General features: G+C 38.6%; 2 protein-coding genes across 2 annotated transcripts; both read left to right on the top strand.

The window, feature by feature from the left end:
- Nucleotides 1-3373: 3373 nt before the first annotated feature.
- Nucleotides 3374-5470, top strand: LOC109209859 (craniofacial development protein 2-like). Its single transcript, XM_019373203.1, has 2 exons — nt 3374-3425; nt 4716-5470. The coding sequence occupies exons 1-2, from the start codon at nt 3374-3376 to the stop codon at nt 5468-5470; spliced, it is 807 nt and encodes a 268-aa protein (XP_019228748.1).
- Nucleotides 5471-8536: 3066 nt separating this feature from the next.
- LOC109209858 lies at nt 8537-9655 on the top strand. The gene has a single exon (XM_019373202.1). It carries the CDS (start codon nt 8823-8825, stop codon nt 9282-9284), a length of 462 nt encoding a protein of 153 aa, XP_019228747.1. The 5' UTR covers nt 8537-8822; the 3' UTR covers nt 9285-9655.
- Nucleotides 9656-16190: the final 6535 nt, after the last annotated feature.

Here is a 16190-nt window from a genome sequence, read left to right as displayed (position 1 = left end):
ATTTTACTACATATCATAGAAATAATGACCATGCTCCTTTACCTAAGATTTAAATCATTTAGAGAAAATGGTTCGTATAATTGGTATGTCCACCCTTCAAATAATGCACATACACGTGATAAAGTGTCACTTGGGGTTGAAAATCCACTTGGACATTTAGGTAAGGTTTACTAATGGATTTAATACACCTCGGGTATTAAATCACCTAAGGTTAAAATGATGCAAGCTCTTAAAAGGGTTTTGGTTTAGCTCTATCTTAGGCCGACTAAGAGTGGGTTTTTCTAGACTGGTCTTCTCCCAAGCGGACAACTTGAGAGTGTAAAGCCTGTGACTGTCGACTGCACCGCTGATCGACTTACCCACGAACTTTCCCCTAAAAGGTATTTTTTAAAAAGTGCACGGCCGCAAACCACGTAACCGCTAGGTGTGTGCTTGGTGTGATTTTTCCAGGAGTGGAGGAAGTGAAACGAAATGATAATTTATAAAAAGCAATAAGTATAGATAAACAATAATTTATCATGTAAGGCAATTCAGATAAGCACCATAAACAATTACAAACAAACAAATCAAATTTATTATTAACCTAAGCTTGTTATGGTTTAGAACCTAGTATCCCCAGCAGAGTCGCCATGCTGTTATACCCCAATTTAACACGGGTCAAAATAGAGTACAACATATGGGTAATTCTAGAGGTTTAATTAATTTAAAAAAAAGAGTCGCCACCTAATTATTTTAACGGTAAATTAGGACACCAATTTTAGTGAAATAATGCTTAAAGTTAACTCTGTTTGTTTACGGTCTGCTTAACCTAAAAGATTATGGGTAAGGTTCTAATTAATCCTATAGGAAAGGTTATTAAGGCACCCTATATGATCCGTTAACTACGGTTAACCAGTCAAATATAGGTTAATTAATTTTAAAAAAAGTAAGTAGTAACATGTGTGTATTTTAAAAACGTTTGTCAATTCAATTAAAAATACGTGTGTAATAAAGTTAGGAAGAAAGAAATGAGTCCCTTCGGTATATATTTATAATTGAGAAAGAAAATTACTTTCATGCATTTCAAATTCAAACGAATAAACAGTTTGGACTTTACCTCTTATATTTTGAGAAAAACTTTTCCATATGAAACTACAAAAAAGGGGGTTTATATCTTTAAAGTAACATCCATTGAAATTTTGAAAGAAATAAACTGATAGTAAAAGAATATCAAATCAGAAATTACTCAAGAAATTAAACCACTACAAATTAGTTCCTAGAAAGACTTATATGGTTTACCTCATTTATAAGAAAAACTCCAATTTAGCAATATTGAAACGAGCCTAACAATTAGTTTTCCGAAAGCGTAAACTTTAACAAAGTGACTTCTAAAAATGTGTTTGAAATACAATACTAAGCTTACTAGAAAATGTATACGCTAATGGTAAACATGTGAAGAAATTACTAAATTATTGATGTTAGATCCCTTATTCTGGCTATCATGCCTTATGTAATATTAGTACTAAATCAAAGGGTCTGGATGATTAAATTCACACTTAAAAAAAATAACCCAAATACACAAACAATATCATATATGTTAGAATAAAACGAATGACAAAAGAATTTAAAGGAAGGACGCCATAGGCGCCCCCAAGCGTTTCGCTTGTTTTTCTTGCTATCCGATGCATTCTAAGGAAGACGGTATGGGATGTAATGACTCCATTCTCGAGGGAGACTCCATTTTTGCTCCAAGTGCATATGTAAGACAAAGAATGGAGAAAAAAAATTAGAGGGGAAATCTCATGTTCAACAGAAAAGTAAAGAATTAAAGAAATGCAGAATCCAAGTAATCAAACGTGACTATGTCAGCAAATAAACTCACATTACTGAACCTTCTTCATGAGGTTCCTAAAAAATCATGCTATATTTAATTTTAAACCCAAAAGTTATCTATCACTACCAACTGTATGTTAAACACCTTAGTTATAATTATTTAGCTTCAAATAGGGATAAGTTATGTTCCAGGGAACAAATCAAGCATATAGGAAAGTATGCTTCTTCTTCAGCAATTAGGCGTGCAAACAGAGTACTAGTTTCAAATAAAAATAAATAAATAAATAAATAAATATAAAAATATTCTTTAAGTTATGCACATTAAATAAATTATATGCTCTTGATCAAATTCACCTTAAGAATTTAACTAAGCTACAAGTGAATTCCAAAGATCACAACAGAAATATAAGCCTACGATTCCTAAAGTGTGGACAACAACAAAATATTCTTAAAACATGATTCCTAATAAGGGCATATCACCGAATGATAGACGCAAACTAAATGATACCAAAGATTAGCGAGAAGTATGCTAGATGTCCATTCTTTCACGCGAGAGTACATGAGTCTCAACATCCATATTACATTGGTTAGTCATTTTAGTCTAGAATGAAGAGTTGTTCAGAAAATAAATGTAATCTTTTGGGACAATTAGTTGAAAAGTAATATACTCTATTGAAAGACACGATGCAAACGGAACAAATTCTCACGCTTTCGTACTACCAGAATATGCGGAAACAAGTCCTAATTCATGGCTTCTACCTGATCTTTGACTATGGACAAATAAATACATCTATGTAGTAGTTAACAGTGACTATTACTAAGCAAAGAGATAGCAACTTGCTATTAATATCACTTCAGATATATCTAGAATCATGGTTTCTAGAAGAACACAGAATCTTTTCAACTAAGCACATAGCTGACTTCTACTTATAGGTATGGTGTATTTCCTCCTTTACAACATAAACTATAGGTTATAATATTTAACACATCAATATACAGGAGAGTAAACTCAAAGCCACGATTCTAACAAAGGCAATATCATACTTTAACATCCAAACCTTCAAAATTTCAAAAGGAATATGAAGGAAAAATCACTGACCTTTTGCAGGGCAGTAAACTGGGGCGCTTGTCAAAGGCTATTCTCACGAACTCGTCAACTCAAATATAATTTGGAAAGTTATGAGAATTATACCATATCTATTGCAAAAAAAAATTTTAAAAGCAATGAGTTCAGGGGGGAAGAGGCGGCTGAAAATCAATTTTCGGGGTAAAAGGAGCGGCTCCCAATCGTCCCCCAGATGGACTCTAAGTGCTGGTTTTTATAGGTGAAATCTAGGGTTCTTGATTTGGGCGGGATTTCGAAAATAATACAGTCGTTTGAATCCGACCCGTCACGTGAGCTATTTTGCTCAATAAATCAGATTTTATGAATATTTTTCTTGGCTCTTTGTGGTGTTCTTTGTTTGACCGAATCTTGTAGCAGAGAGGAGAGATAAGACAAGTCATGATGTCTGGGAGATATAAAAATATCTTACACGAAATTGGTTGGGCAAGTTCTGCCATGGCTGATGCAGATGTTGAGCTTTCACCAAAAGAGGAAGAAATAAGAAGAGGTGTATCTGATGGACTAGGGTTAGAGATATTTTAGATACAACTAATTCCTCTCATAAGTCATAGGGTTGATTCTTGTTGGGCCGATTTTGGTTCATTTTGTGGAGGATTTGGGCCAATGTACACAAATTAAAATGTGTCTTGGGCAGAATGGTTAGGTTGTAATTTGGGCCTTTTAAACATACTTGGATTTCTTTTCTTCCTCCTATTTCATTAGGCTTCTAATAAGCAACAATAATATTAATATATTAAAAAATAAGCAAGTAACTAACTTATTTATTAGTCTAATCATAATTACTAATGTTTAAATAAAATACTAATCGTAAGATACGGCAATATTTATTAAATATAATTTCGTAATATTTAAAAGTTATTGCAAAAAATATTCTCGCTTAGTGAGGTAAAAGAAATAAAAATACTTTTGATGAAAGGTAACAATAAATACGATTAAGGTATGAATGATAAAGATGATACCAATAGCATTATTATTATTATTATTATTATTATTATTATTATTATTATTATTATTATTATTATTATTATTATTATTATTATTATTATTATTATTAATAGTAGTAGTAACATTAATAATACTAGTAATAGTTATATTAACTAAATAATAATATAAATAACTAGGCCTAGTTTGTGCTAAAAATGGTAAAATAACTATTCTTACATTATTAGTGATATTAAAAGCTTAAAGAAATAGTTTGGAAGAAAAGAGGGACAAATTGGATGTCAACAAAAACCAGGTTCTAACGTTCCTACTCTATTACTTTATATTGCATATTTGTTCTTTGATACTGGTATAATTGCACCCCTTTTTTCTTTAAAGAATCTAAACAATCTGTTTCTGGGTGTTAATCTTTTTAGTTATTCTTTTCAAAGTTTGTTCTTCTTAGTAGTAGCCACTTTTAAATCTGTTTCTTGTTACAATTAAAGTGATATCTTGTTTGATTTGGCTGTATAGAGGAATTCTTTTGTTCAGTTTAGCTTAAGAATGGGTCTTTTGGATTTTAAAAAAATTGCAAAGTTTGGTTCTTTTTAGCATTCACCACTTTTAAATCTGCTTCTTGTTACTAAGTACTGGAATTTAAAATTTTAGGTCTGGCTGGTATTAGTCACTTTTGGGTCTGCTTCTTGTTACAATTTAATTGACATCTTGTTTGATTTGGTTGTACGTTGGAATTTTTCTGTTCAACTTTGTAAAAATTGGTAGGGTTTTGTCTATCCATTTTAATTCTGTTAGTCACTCCTTTGAGTTGTTTTTACCTAATATCTTTTGCTTATAGTGGCGGTAGTGAATGATGTAAGAGTAAGGTCATGTCCTCGGGCGGGGCTGGGGGTGGGGTCCAGGGGCGAGAAGGGGGGTAAGAATGCCTCTAGGTTGCGAATTGGGTCTTGGAACATTGGGACGTTGACGGGGAAGTATATAGAGTTAGGTAAGATTCTTCAGAAGAGGAAGATCAACATAGCGTGTGTTCGGGAGACTAGATGGAAGGGTACTAGGTCACGAGATATAGACGGGTTTAAACTATGGTACTCAGGGAGCGCTGGGGATAAGAATGGGGTAGGTATTTTAGTAGACAGGGATCTCAGGGAGCTCGTGGTTGAGGTTAGGAGGGTAAATGACAGGTTGATGAGTATTAAGCTGGTAGTTGGTGGTTTTACTTTAAATATGATTAGTGCATATGCTCCTCAGGTAGGTTTGAACCAGGAGGTCAAGAAGCAATTTTGGGATGATTTGGACGAGATGGTGCGTAGTATCCCGCACACAGAGAAGTTGTTCATTGGCGGAGATTTCAATGGTCATGTTGGGGCTAGTGTTGGGGTTTATGATGATGTGCATGGCGGGTACGGTTTTGGGGATAGGAATGAGGGAGGTAATTCACTGTTGGAGTTTGCTAGAGCTTTTGATTTGGTTATAGCTAACTCGAGTTTCCCTAAGAGGGAAGAGCACCTGGTCACTTTTCAAAATTTAATGGGCAAGACTCAGATTGATTATCTTCTCTGTAGGAAATGCGATAAAGGTTTGTGCACTGACTGAAAGGTCATCCCAAGTGAGCACCTCACGACCCTACATAGGCTCCTAGTTATGGACCTGGAGATCAAGAGGAGTAGGAGGAAGAGGGCGGGGTGCAGGCAACCTAAGATCAAGTGGGGTAACTTGACCAAGGACAAAGCTCAGGAGTTAGGGGAGAAGTTGTTGGCTATGAGGGCCTGGACGAGTATGGGGGACGCGTCTAGTATGTGGTCCATGACTGCAGATTGCATTAGGGTAGCTGCTGGAGAGGTCTTAGGGGTAACGAAGGGTTCTCCTGGGGGACTTAAAGGGGACTGGTGGTGGAATGGAGAGGTTCAAGGTAAAGTGAAAGCTAAGAAAGCTGCTTATTTGAAGCTAGTAGAGAGTACAAACGAGGAGGAAAAAAGGACTTATCGGGAGTGTTACATAAAGACGAAGAAAGAGGCAAAGTTAGCAGTTATGACGGCTAAGAGCTCGAGGGCAAAGGCGGGGACAAGAGGTTGTACCGGTTGGCCAAAGTGAGGGAGAGGAAAGCCCGTGACTTAGACCAAGTCAAATGCATCAAGGACGAGGATGGCAAAGTGTTGATGGACGAGGCACTCATTAGGAGAAGGTGGCAGACATACTTCTATAGACTGTTGAATGAGGAGGGGGATAGTCACATTGTGCTGGGTGAGTTGGAGAACTCCGAGAGTCGGCGGGATTTTGGCTACTGTAGGCGGAATACGGTAGAGGAGGTGGAAGGGGTGATGCGTAAGATGTGCAGGGGCAGAGCAACGGGGCCAGACGAAATCCCGGTGGAATTCTGGAAGAGCGCGGGGCGGGCACGTTTGGACTGGCTCAATGGTTTGTTTAATGTTGTTTTTAAGACAAAGGAGATGCCCGAAGAATGGAGGTGGAGTACGATGGTTCCGCTTTACAAGAACAAGGGTGATATCCAAAATTGCAACAATTATAGGGGTATCAAGTTATTGAGTCACACTATGAAGGTTTGGGAGAGGGTGGTGGAGGCCAGGGTGAGGAGGTGCTTGTCTATTTCCGAGAATCAATTTGGATTCATGCCGGGGCGTTCGACTACGGAAGTGATTCATCTGGTAAGGAGATTAGTGGAGCAGTATAGGGAGAGGAAGAAGGATTTGCATATGGTATTTATTGACCTTGAGAAGGCGTACGATAAAGTTCTGAGAGAGGTCCTGTGGTGGTGTTTGGAGGTTAGCGCCGTCCCGGTAGCGTACATTAGGGTGATTAAGGATATGTACGATGATGCTAAGACTCGGGTGAGGACTGTGGGTGGTGACTCGGAGCATTTCCCTGTGGTGATGGGGTTGCACCAGGGATCGACTCTTAGCTCATTTTAGTTTGCCTTGGCGATGGATGTACTGTCGCGTCACATCCAAGGGGAGGTGCCTTGGTGCATGCTATTTGCCGATGATATAGTGTTGATTGACGAGCCGCGTAGCGGAGTTAACGTGAGGTTGGAGGTTTGGAGACAGACCTTGGAGTCTAAAGGTTTCAAACTAAGTAGAACCAAGACAGAATACTTGGAGTGCAGATTCAGTGAGACCCATAATGCAGACGTAGAGGTTAAGCTTGATGGTCAAGTTATCCCCAAGAGGGCGAGTTTTAAGTATCTCGGGTCTATTATCTAGGGTAACGGGGAGATTGACGAAGATGTCACACATCGCATCGGAGCGGGATGGATGAAGTGGAAGCTCGCTTCTGGTGTCCTATGTGATAGGAATGTGCCGTTAAGACTTAAGGGTAAGTTTTATCGAGTGGTGGTTCGACCCGCTATGCTGTATGAGGCTGAGTGTTGGCCTGTCAAGAACTCCCACGTGCAGAAGATGAGAGTAGCAGAGATGAGGATGTTGAGATGGATGTGTGGGTGTACCAAGCGAGATAGGATTAAGAATGAAGCTATCCGGGACAGAGTGGGAGTAGCCTCCGTGGAGGACAAGATGCGGGAGTCGCGGCTGAGATGGTTCGGACATGTTAGGAGAAGAAGCATTGATGCCCCTGTCAGGAGGTGTGAGAGGTTGGCAATGGAGAGTTTGAGAAGGGGCCGAGGTAGGCCTAAGAAGTACTGGGGTGAAGTGATTAGGAAGGACATGGCGCTGCTTCAGCTCACTGAGGACATGACCCTTGATAGGAGGGTGTGGAGGTCGAGGATTAAGGTAGAAGGTTAGTAGGTAGTTTATAGTGTTTACCGATAGGCTTAGTAGCGTGCATGTCCCTTCATATTTTTAGATTTTTATTACGATATGTGATTTTGTTCGCCTCAGGTATTGTATTCCCTGTTGCTATTATTTGATACTACTTATCATCTATCTCTCCCTTTTTCTCTTCCATCTTTCTTCCTTCCTTGCTTCCCTCTTCCTCTTCTTGCCCTTCCTGAGCCGAGGGTCTATTGGAAACAGCCTCTCTACATGCATTAGGTAGGGATAAGATCTGCGTACAGACTACCCTCCCCAGACCCCACATGTTGGGATCAAACTGATTTTTGTTGTTGTTGTTGTTGTTGTTGTCGTCGTATTTTTGTAGTTTGTCTTGGTTATATATGTTCTCGCTACCAATACAATTAATATAGGCTATATTCGTTGCACGTCTATAACTAGAAATGATAATTAGACAAACTATAATTACATTTCGTAATTACACTCTTTAACTGTAATGTTTTAGGAAAATTTCTCTATATCGAATGTTTATCTATTTTGTGTATGTGAATGAATCTTTGTCCTGCGAATATTGGGTCTTTATTTCTCAGAACTGTAGTATTTGTAAAGAATGTCCATAAATGACTTCGATTTTCGACCGTTGAAGACTTTAAGGCCTTGCTAAAATTACCGGCAATATCAGGTGATTTTTAATTAAACTACCTCTTAATTGCTAGGCGAAATTACATTATCTTATGAGGCGCGCCACAGGCCCATAGTTGATTAGCAGTTCCGCCAATCAAACATTGCCACGATTACAAACAAAACCTCGGCCTAATAATTGGTTGGCTCCAGCTGTGTACTTAACAGCTGTGTGCACCTCACCACCAGCACCGTCCCGCTCATCATTTATCACCGGCATTTCCCGGTTTCCCTTAATTCCTGCAATTTTTCCGTTATAATTTATATAAGATTCCCAAAATCTGATATTCTTCTCTCCTTATATATAGAATCACAACAAAAACACAGAGAAAAATCGAGGAAGAAATTGAGAATGCTTTAGGGTTTCTGTAAGGATCCACATTTCTCTGCAAACCACAAAGCCCTAATTTGAAGGGGCTGCGGTTTGTAGAGATCATCATTTCTGTGGTATTTTCTTCTCCTTTCTCTGTTTAAATTTCAATTCTATCTTAATTCGTCGCAATTGTTGTTACTTTTCCGACATGGCGGGTCAAAACAACCCGGAATTCTCCCAAAAAGAACCCGACGTGAACGAAGAATTACAGGAGCTTGAATTTACCAAGCGGGGCTGTTGTTTCTGGCTACCGTCTTTAAGGTGTGGACGCAGCGTATGGGAACGGATCTCAACGAGCGATCAAAAGGAAGAACCCCGTTGGTGGGATAAGGGTGTAAACGCCGTTAAGAAAGTTAGAGAGTGGTCGGAACTCGTCGCGGGTCCGAAATGGAAGACGTTTATTCGCCGGTTTAATAAGAACCGGTCCAAAACGAATAAATTCAATTACGACCCGTTAAGTTACTCCTTGAATTTCGATGACGGTCCAGGGGTAAATGATCAGTCGGAAGATGATCGTTTGTTTCGTGATTTCTCATCGAGATTTGCGTCGATTCCGGTTTCTGCTAAGTCTTCAATGGATTTAGGCAAGGACCCACCATCCTTCTTGTGAATTCCTATCCCGTCAGAAAATTGAGGCGAATTATGAAAGAGAGTGGCCATGATGTGGAATCTGATGAGCGGCGGCGGCGGTTGGCCGTGAATTGAGGCGGAGAAAATGATTGGACTCTGTTGTTGGACGCTTGTGACGGTGATGAAACAGGTGGTTTTGATTCTCTGACATAAAAACTTGGTCGGTTGATTGATTTGTTGTGATCAAATAGGTGTCTTTATTTTTCTAGTTATATTTGTTTTATTCGGTTGATGTTAGTTACTGCAGTATTATTAAATTGGATACTTTAATTGGAAAATATTACCAGCTTTGTTTGTATACAGGTTCATAGGATACAATTTATAAAGGTGTTTCAGATTTCCTTTTTCTCACTTTTGTCTTTTTAATTTCCATCGACTGCCACATGATTTTTGTATAGTGTCGTGCGATTATTTTGCATGAGATCTCATCAAACTTGTATACGGGATATTTCTCTGATACGGTTAGAGTAAGCCAGAGAAGGTCAACGTAATTCCTATAAAAGGATTACGTACCATACTTGCTATTATAGAGCAAGAGTTGTACTGGCCCAGAGAATGTTTACTAAGAGAAGAGTTATAAGTAGTATTTAAGAATGTTGCTGAGAATCTAAGAGCATAATCATGTTGATTTCTGCTAAAGATAGTAAGTTTTGCTGTTACTTTATTTACAAACTAAGTTACCGAAGTATGTACATTTGTTGGCATGTTGCTTTTAAGGAAGTAACCCAATGATCAAGTGGTTACATTGAAACTGTAATATCACATGTTTAAATTGTGGTTACTGTTATTAATATTAGTCTTGTCCGAGCCTTGTCAACTATATTCATAAAGAAGTGATTTGTATACATAAATAGGTGGTAGGATTAATTCATTCACTAATTGAAATCATCTTTGCTAATATCTATTTTGTCTTTCAGTTGGTCTATTGCTCAAATTTTTCTTAGTTTGATTCCCTAGCTAGTTGACAATAATTTATTTCAAATGACTGGAGCTCTGCTTGTCTAGGTTGTGGTTTGACTTTCTGAGTATTTTTGCAATTTCATTGAAACTGAAACCTCATAAAATAAGTAGTTACCTCGACTCATTTATCGATATATTCTAGGAATTTTCACCCACATAGGAAACCTTATTACCCTCAATGTTTAAGGTTTGACTTAATTACACTGTATACCAAATTATCAAATCTATACCATAGTGTATTTTAAGGATACAATTAATGCTGCCAAACAAAATCAGTTAGAGCTTTTGGTGTTTTGCAAATTCTCGTGTTGTGCCTCACGTTTCCAGTTCCTTGAGGATCCATAACGTGGCTGCTGACTAGGATAGCTGATTGGGCATCGGAAGTGTTCATAACAACTTCTCACAACTACTGGCAAGAATTAGTCAAAGGTTAGGCTAAGTAATAGCTACATCCTAAAACATTGGCAATGAATAGCTAAATCCTACCAAACAAACTAAAGATTAGGAGAATATGAGTATTCAACCCCTAATTTAATTCTCCAATTTTATGCTTGTCCCTTTCTAAAATTCAGATTCGCCCAAAAAAATCGCACACATTTAATAAAATCTTCAATCCTATAAGTTCAGACAATTCATGGCAATAACATATATATCACCATGTATATCAATGTATATCACTAATTAATCTAACCTGCTAGTGCGTGGGAATGAGGTTCGATTGTAGCTTGTAGCTTAATTGGTATTTTCGACATAATTGCGTTTTTTGCAGAAGATTTGTAGAAGTTTTAGTCATTTTTGATTTGTGAAAACAGAAAACAAAGCATCTACAATCAGAATACAAATAATCTGTAATTTATCTACAAAATATCTACAAACTGGGTACATTGAATTTTAATATCTCAATTCCTCTGTAGCTTAATTGGTATTTCGACATAATTGCATTTTTTGCAGAAGATTTTGTAGAAGTTTTAGTCGTTTTGGATTTGTGAAAACAGAAAACAATGCATCTACAATCAGAATACAAATATTCTACAATTCATCTACAAAATATCTACAAACTAGGTATATTGAATTTTAATATCCCAATTCCCATTCGATTGTAGTTTAATTGGGATTTTCGACATAATTGCCTTTTTTGCAGAAGATTTGTAGAAGTTTTAGTCGTTTTTGATTTGTGAAAATAGAAAACAAAGCATCTACAATTAGAATACAAATAATCTACAATTTATCTACAAAATATCTACAAACTGGGTACATTGAATTTTTATATCCCAATTTCCATTCAATTGTAGCATAATTGGGATTTTTGACATAATTGCGTTTTTTTAGAAGATTTGTAGAAGTTTTAGCCATTTTTTATTTGTGAAAACCGAAAACAAAGCATCTACAATCAGAATACAAATAATCTACAATTTCTGCAATATGTCTTCTTCTTCTTCTTCTTCTTCTTCTTCTTCTTCTTCTTCTTCTTCGAGTTTCAATCTGAAATTCAGTCAAAACCAAGTCTAATCTTCACCAAAACCCCTCAAAAAGATATAAACTCCAAACCATATTCCCGATTATTTTCAACAACACCCAATCCAAATAAATAATGATTTTTGAAAACCCAAATTTAAATTCAAAGCTTTCAAGCTTTTTAATGGCTGTCAATGGTGGAATTGCTGCTCTCTTTTCATTTGCTTTGTATTACTGAAATTTGCGATTGAGAAATAGAGAGAGATGTAGAGAGAATGTCGACGAACAAAGCTTTTGCAGAACTGATTTCTACAATTTGAAATTGAGCTTCTAATTTCGACGAACTGAGCTTTTGATTTGTGTCTTAAGCGAAAATGTCGAAGAACAGATCTGAGCTTTTGAACAGATTTGATTTCGACGAATTGAGCTTTTGAACAGATTTGATTTGTGGCTAAATCAATTAAAAGATTCTGTTCCTGAATTTTAGCACGCCTAATTAGGAAGATTCAGCTACTAATAATTAGTATTTAATGAATGGTATAATAATTGTAGGAAAAATATGGACAGGGCGGGTAAATTATAAACTGTGCACATTTTTTGTAATAAAGTTTCATATATGGTATAGGAAGGAAAAAATCTCTATATTCTATAGCTATATTTCGTAGGCAACATACTTGGAAAAAAGAGGTAAAAAAGACTTCTCAAGTTTTGTGGAAGAATATAGGACACATTTTTTTGATAACAAAAAACGTGTAACTAAAGGAGTTCGGGGGTCAAATTAAGAATAACAAAAGTTGTGGGTACTCATTCAAATTGTTTCAAATTTTCATTTCCCTCTTCTTCTTCTTTCTTCTTTCTTCTTTCTCTTTCTCTCATTCTTCTTCCTTTGCTTTCTTCTTTCTCTTCAATTTTGTTGCTGCTGCAGGTAATTCAGGTATGTCATCTTTTTGTTCTTCTTCATTTTCTTCTTGGTCTTTTTCTTCTTTCCCTCTTCATCTCATAATTTCATCTTCTTCTTCTTTTTTGATTTTATCTTTGGTTTATAATATATAAAAGAAAGAGAAAAATATGAAATTTTACAAAGTGAGTATTTTGCAAAATACCCTCGAGAAATTTTAAGACATCCCCATAAATGAGTATTCTGTTGAAACATCTCCGGGGATGTTCGAAACATCTTCCCGTGTCCCTTCTATCCCATTCTTAACACTTTTGTCTTAAAAATTTATATAAGTTTTGAAGTATCTTAAAAATTTAAATCCTCCCATACTTGGAAAAAAGAGGTAAAAAAGACTTCTCAAGTCTTGTGGATACTAGACTAACAATGTCTCTTTAGGGAGAAGTATAATATCTTAGCCAACCTTAATTAATTAGTTAAGCATCTTTTGGCAAGCCAATTTCATCATTGGATCCAATCCAAATCTCCTTTTATATAATCTTTTTTTTTCATTTTCATTCTTTCCTGCTTAATTGGCTAAGTCCAACAATATCGACCAGTGGGATCCCACAAGTGGGGTCTGGGGAGGGTAATATGTACGCAGACGTTACCCCTACCTTGGAGGGAAGAGAGAACCTCGGCTCGAGAAAAAGAAAAGGAACAAGTAAATAACAACAACAAGGCCAGGAAAATGATATCAATAATATAAGGACCGGAGAAAAATAAATGGAAGAAAGCAGTAGCAATAGCAATAGCAAAAGTAAAAGCCACAAGCAGTAACACAACAGTGTACTAGAAAACCGAAGCGGAAGATAGTATTAAAACAACCCTAATACTGTAATTCTAAGAATCGAAGACAATGTACTAGTCAGCTAGCACTAATAAACCCGGAACAGATCAGAAAAACACACGACGACCTATTACCCCACACCATACTGTCAAGGGCCATGTCCACGGTAAGTTGAAGTCGCGCCATGTCCTGTCTGATCACCTCTCTCCCAGTACTTCTTAGGACGCCATCTACCTCTTCTCCAACCTTCCAGTGCCAGGCGTTCAAACCTCCTCACTGGAGCATCTAGCGTTCTCCTTCTCACATGCCCGAACCATCTAAGCATCTCTTCATGCATCATATCTTCCTTAGGGTCCACACCCACTTTCTCCCTAATAACTTCATTCCTAATTTTGTCCAACCTAGTGTGCCTGCACATCCATCGCAACATTCTCATTTCGGTTAAGTTCATCTTCTGGATATGAGAGTTCTTGATTGGCCAGCATTCTACCCCATACAGCATAGCCGATCTAACAGTCGCCTTGTAGAACTGACCCTTAAATTTTGGTGGCACATTCTTGTCACACCGAACGCCAGATACTAGTCTCCATTTTATCCACCCCGCCCCTATGCGGTATGTGACATCCTCGACAATCTTCCCTTCCCCTTGGATAACTGGCCCGAGCTACTTGGAACTTACCCTCTTGGGGAAGACTTGTGAATCAAGCCTCACGTATATATCTGCTCCCCCGGACACTACGCTGAACTTGCACTTTAGGTACTCCGTCTTCATACTGCTCAACCTGAAACCCTTAGACTTTAAGGTTTGTCGCCAAACCTCCAACTTTTCGTTGACACCGCCTCACGTCTCATCAATCAGCACTTTAAAACATACACCATGGCACCTCCCCTTGAATATGACGCGTCAGTGTATCCATCGCCAAAGCAAATAAGAACGGGCTGAGCGCAGATCCTTGGTGCAACCCCATCGGAACCGAAAAATGTTATGAATATCCTCCCACTATCCTCACCCAAGTCTTAGCTCCATCATACATGTCCTTAATCACTCTAATGTACGCTACAGGAACACCTCTTGCCTCCAAGCATCTCCAAAGGACCTCCCGAGGGACCTTGCCGTACGCTTTCTCTAGGTCAATAAACACCATGTGCAAATCTTTCTTTCTATCCCTATACTGTTCCACTAACCTCCTAACAAGATGGATGGCTTCCGTAGTCGAACGTCCCGGCATGAAATCGAACTGGTTCTCAGAAATAGACACCGTCTTTCTAACCCTCGCTTCTACATCCCTTTCCCACACTTTCATAGTGTGACTAAGCAACTTGATACCTCTATAGTTGTTGCAATTTTGAATATCACTTTTGTTCTTGTACAACGGGATCGTGGTACTCCACCTGCACTCCTCGGGCATCACTTAATTGGAGGCGTGACTGACAAGTACCCTAAGCAGTATACTCGATAAACCCACTCAAGGAGCGAGTAGGAACACCGCACGAGTTGACACCCCAACAGGTAACCCTCAAAAACCATTGTTGATGCAGGTAACGACGCCCTCGTAGCTGTTCTATGGAAAATGGAAAAAATGGAGAATGAGAATAAAGCGCTCCGCGACCAAATAAGGGAGCACCAAGAAAGAGCTGATATACCAGGTGCCCCGAAACTCTTGCCAAAATGGGACGTCGGCCGGTTCGTGGAACAGCCATACAGCGAGGAGGCAGTCCCACATGCCATACTCAAAAGTTTTAAAATGCCACCATATCTGAAAATATACCACAGCACAATGGACCCTGAAGACCATATCATTCATTATGTCACATCGGTAAAAGGCAACAACCTCTCAAAAGAGCAGGTTTGCTGCTGAAGAAATTCGGCGAAACCTTAACAGCGGGGGCCTTAACATGGTACTCACAATTACCAGCACGTTCCATAATGACGTTCGAAGAAATGGTCGACAAGTTCGTCACCGCCCATGCCGGGCCAAGAAAGCAAAAGCCAGAGTGAATGACATATTTGTCGTGAAACAGTTGCCTGGCGAAGGACTCAGTGACTTCCTCGCCCGGTTAAATAGGGTAAGAATGAGCCTGCCAAACGTATCAGAAGGGATGGCGGTAGCGGCCTTTCAAAATGGGTTAAACAGGAACGGGTCAAGGGCGACCAAAAAATTAGTAAGCAGACTCATAAAATACTCTCCCACCACTTGGGAAGAAATTCACAACGCTTATTGTGCCGAGGTGAGGGCAAATGAAGACGACCTCAATGGTCCAACCCAATGGCTAACGATAGTCCAAATGGAAGCAAGGAAAGATCTTCGGAATGATAGCCGAAGAGATCACGCAGGCCCACACCTCAATCGGGAAATGCATCAACCATTCAACAGAGCAACCATTCTACTACCTCCTCGCGAAACCGAAGGGGCGTCCCGACTACAAACGGGAACTCACCGAAAACAAAAGAGGTATGCCTCCACTATTATCCGCTCATGATTTTTGTGTGTCTACTTCAGAAATAGTTTACGCCCTGGAGAAGCTCGGCCCCAAGGTGAAATGGACACAGAAGATGAAGTCAGACTCAAATTCTAGAAAGTTGAATGCCCTCTGCGAGTTCCATCAGGAACGGGGCCACAAGACCGGGGATTGCATAGCCCTACGACAAGAGGTAGTGGATATGCTCTACCAAGGACATTTAAAGGAGCTGATGAGCGATCGAGGGAAAGCCAATTTTGCCCGTGGAAGCCACAGGCTCAACAGTG

Source organism: Nicotiana attenuata, unplaced genomic scaffold, assembly GCF_001879085.1.
Source record: "Nicotiana attenuata strain UT unplaced genomic scaffold, NIATTr2, whole genome shotgun sequence".
In the NCBI taxonomy this organism is placed as follows: domain Eukaryota; kingdom Viridiplantae; phylum Streptophyta; class Magnoliopsida; order Solanales; family Solanaceae; genus Nicotiana; species Nicotiana attenuata.
This window is presented reverse-complemented; position numbering and strand designations above follow the sequence as displayed.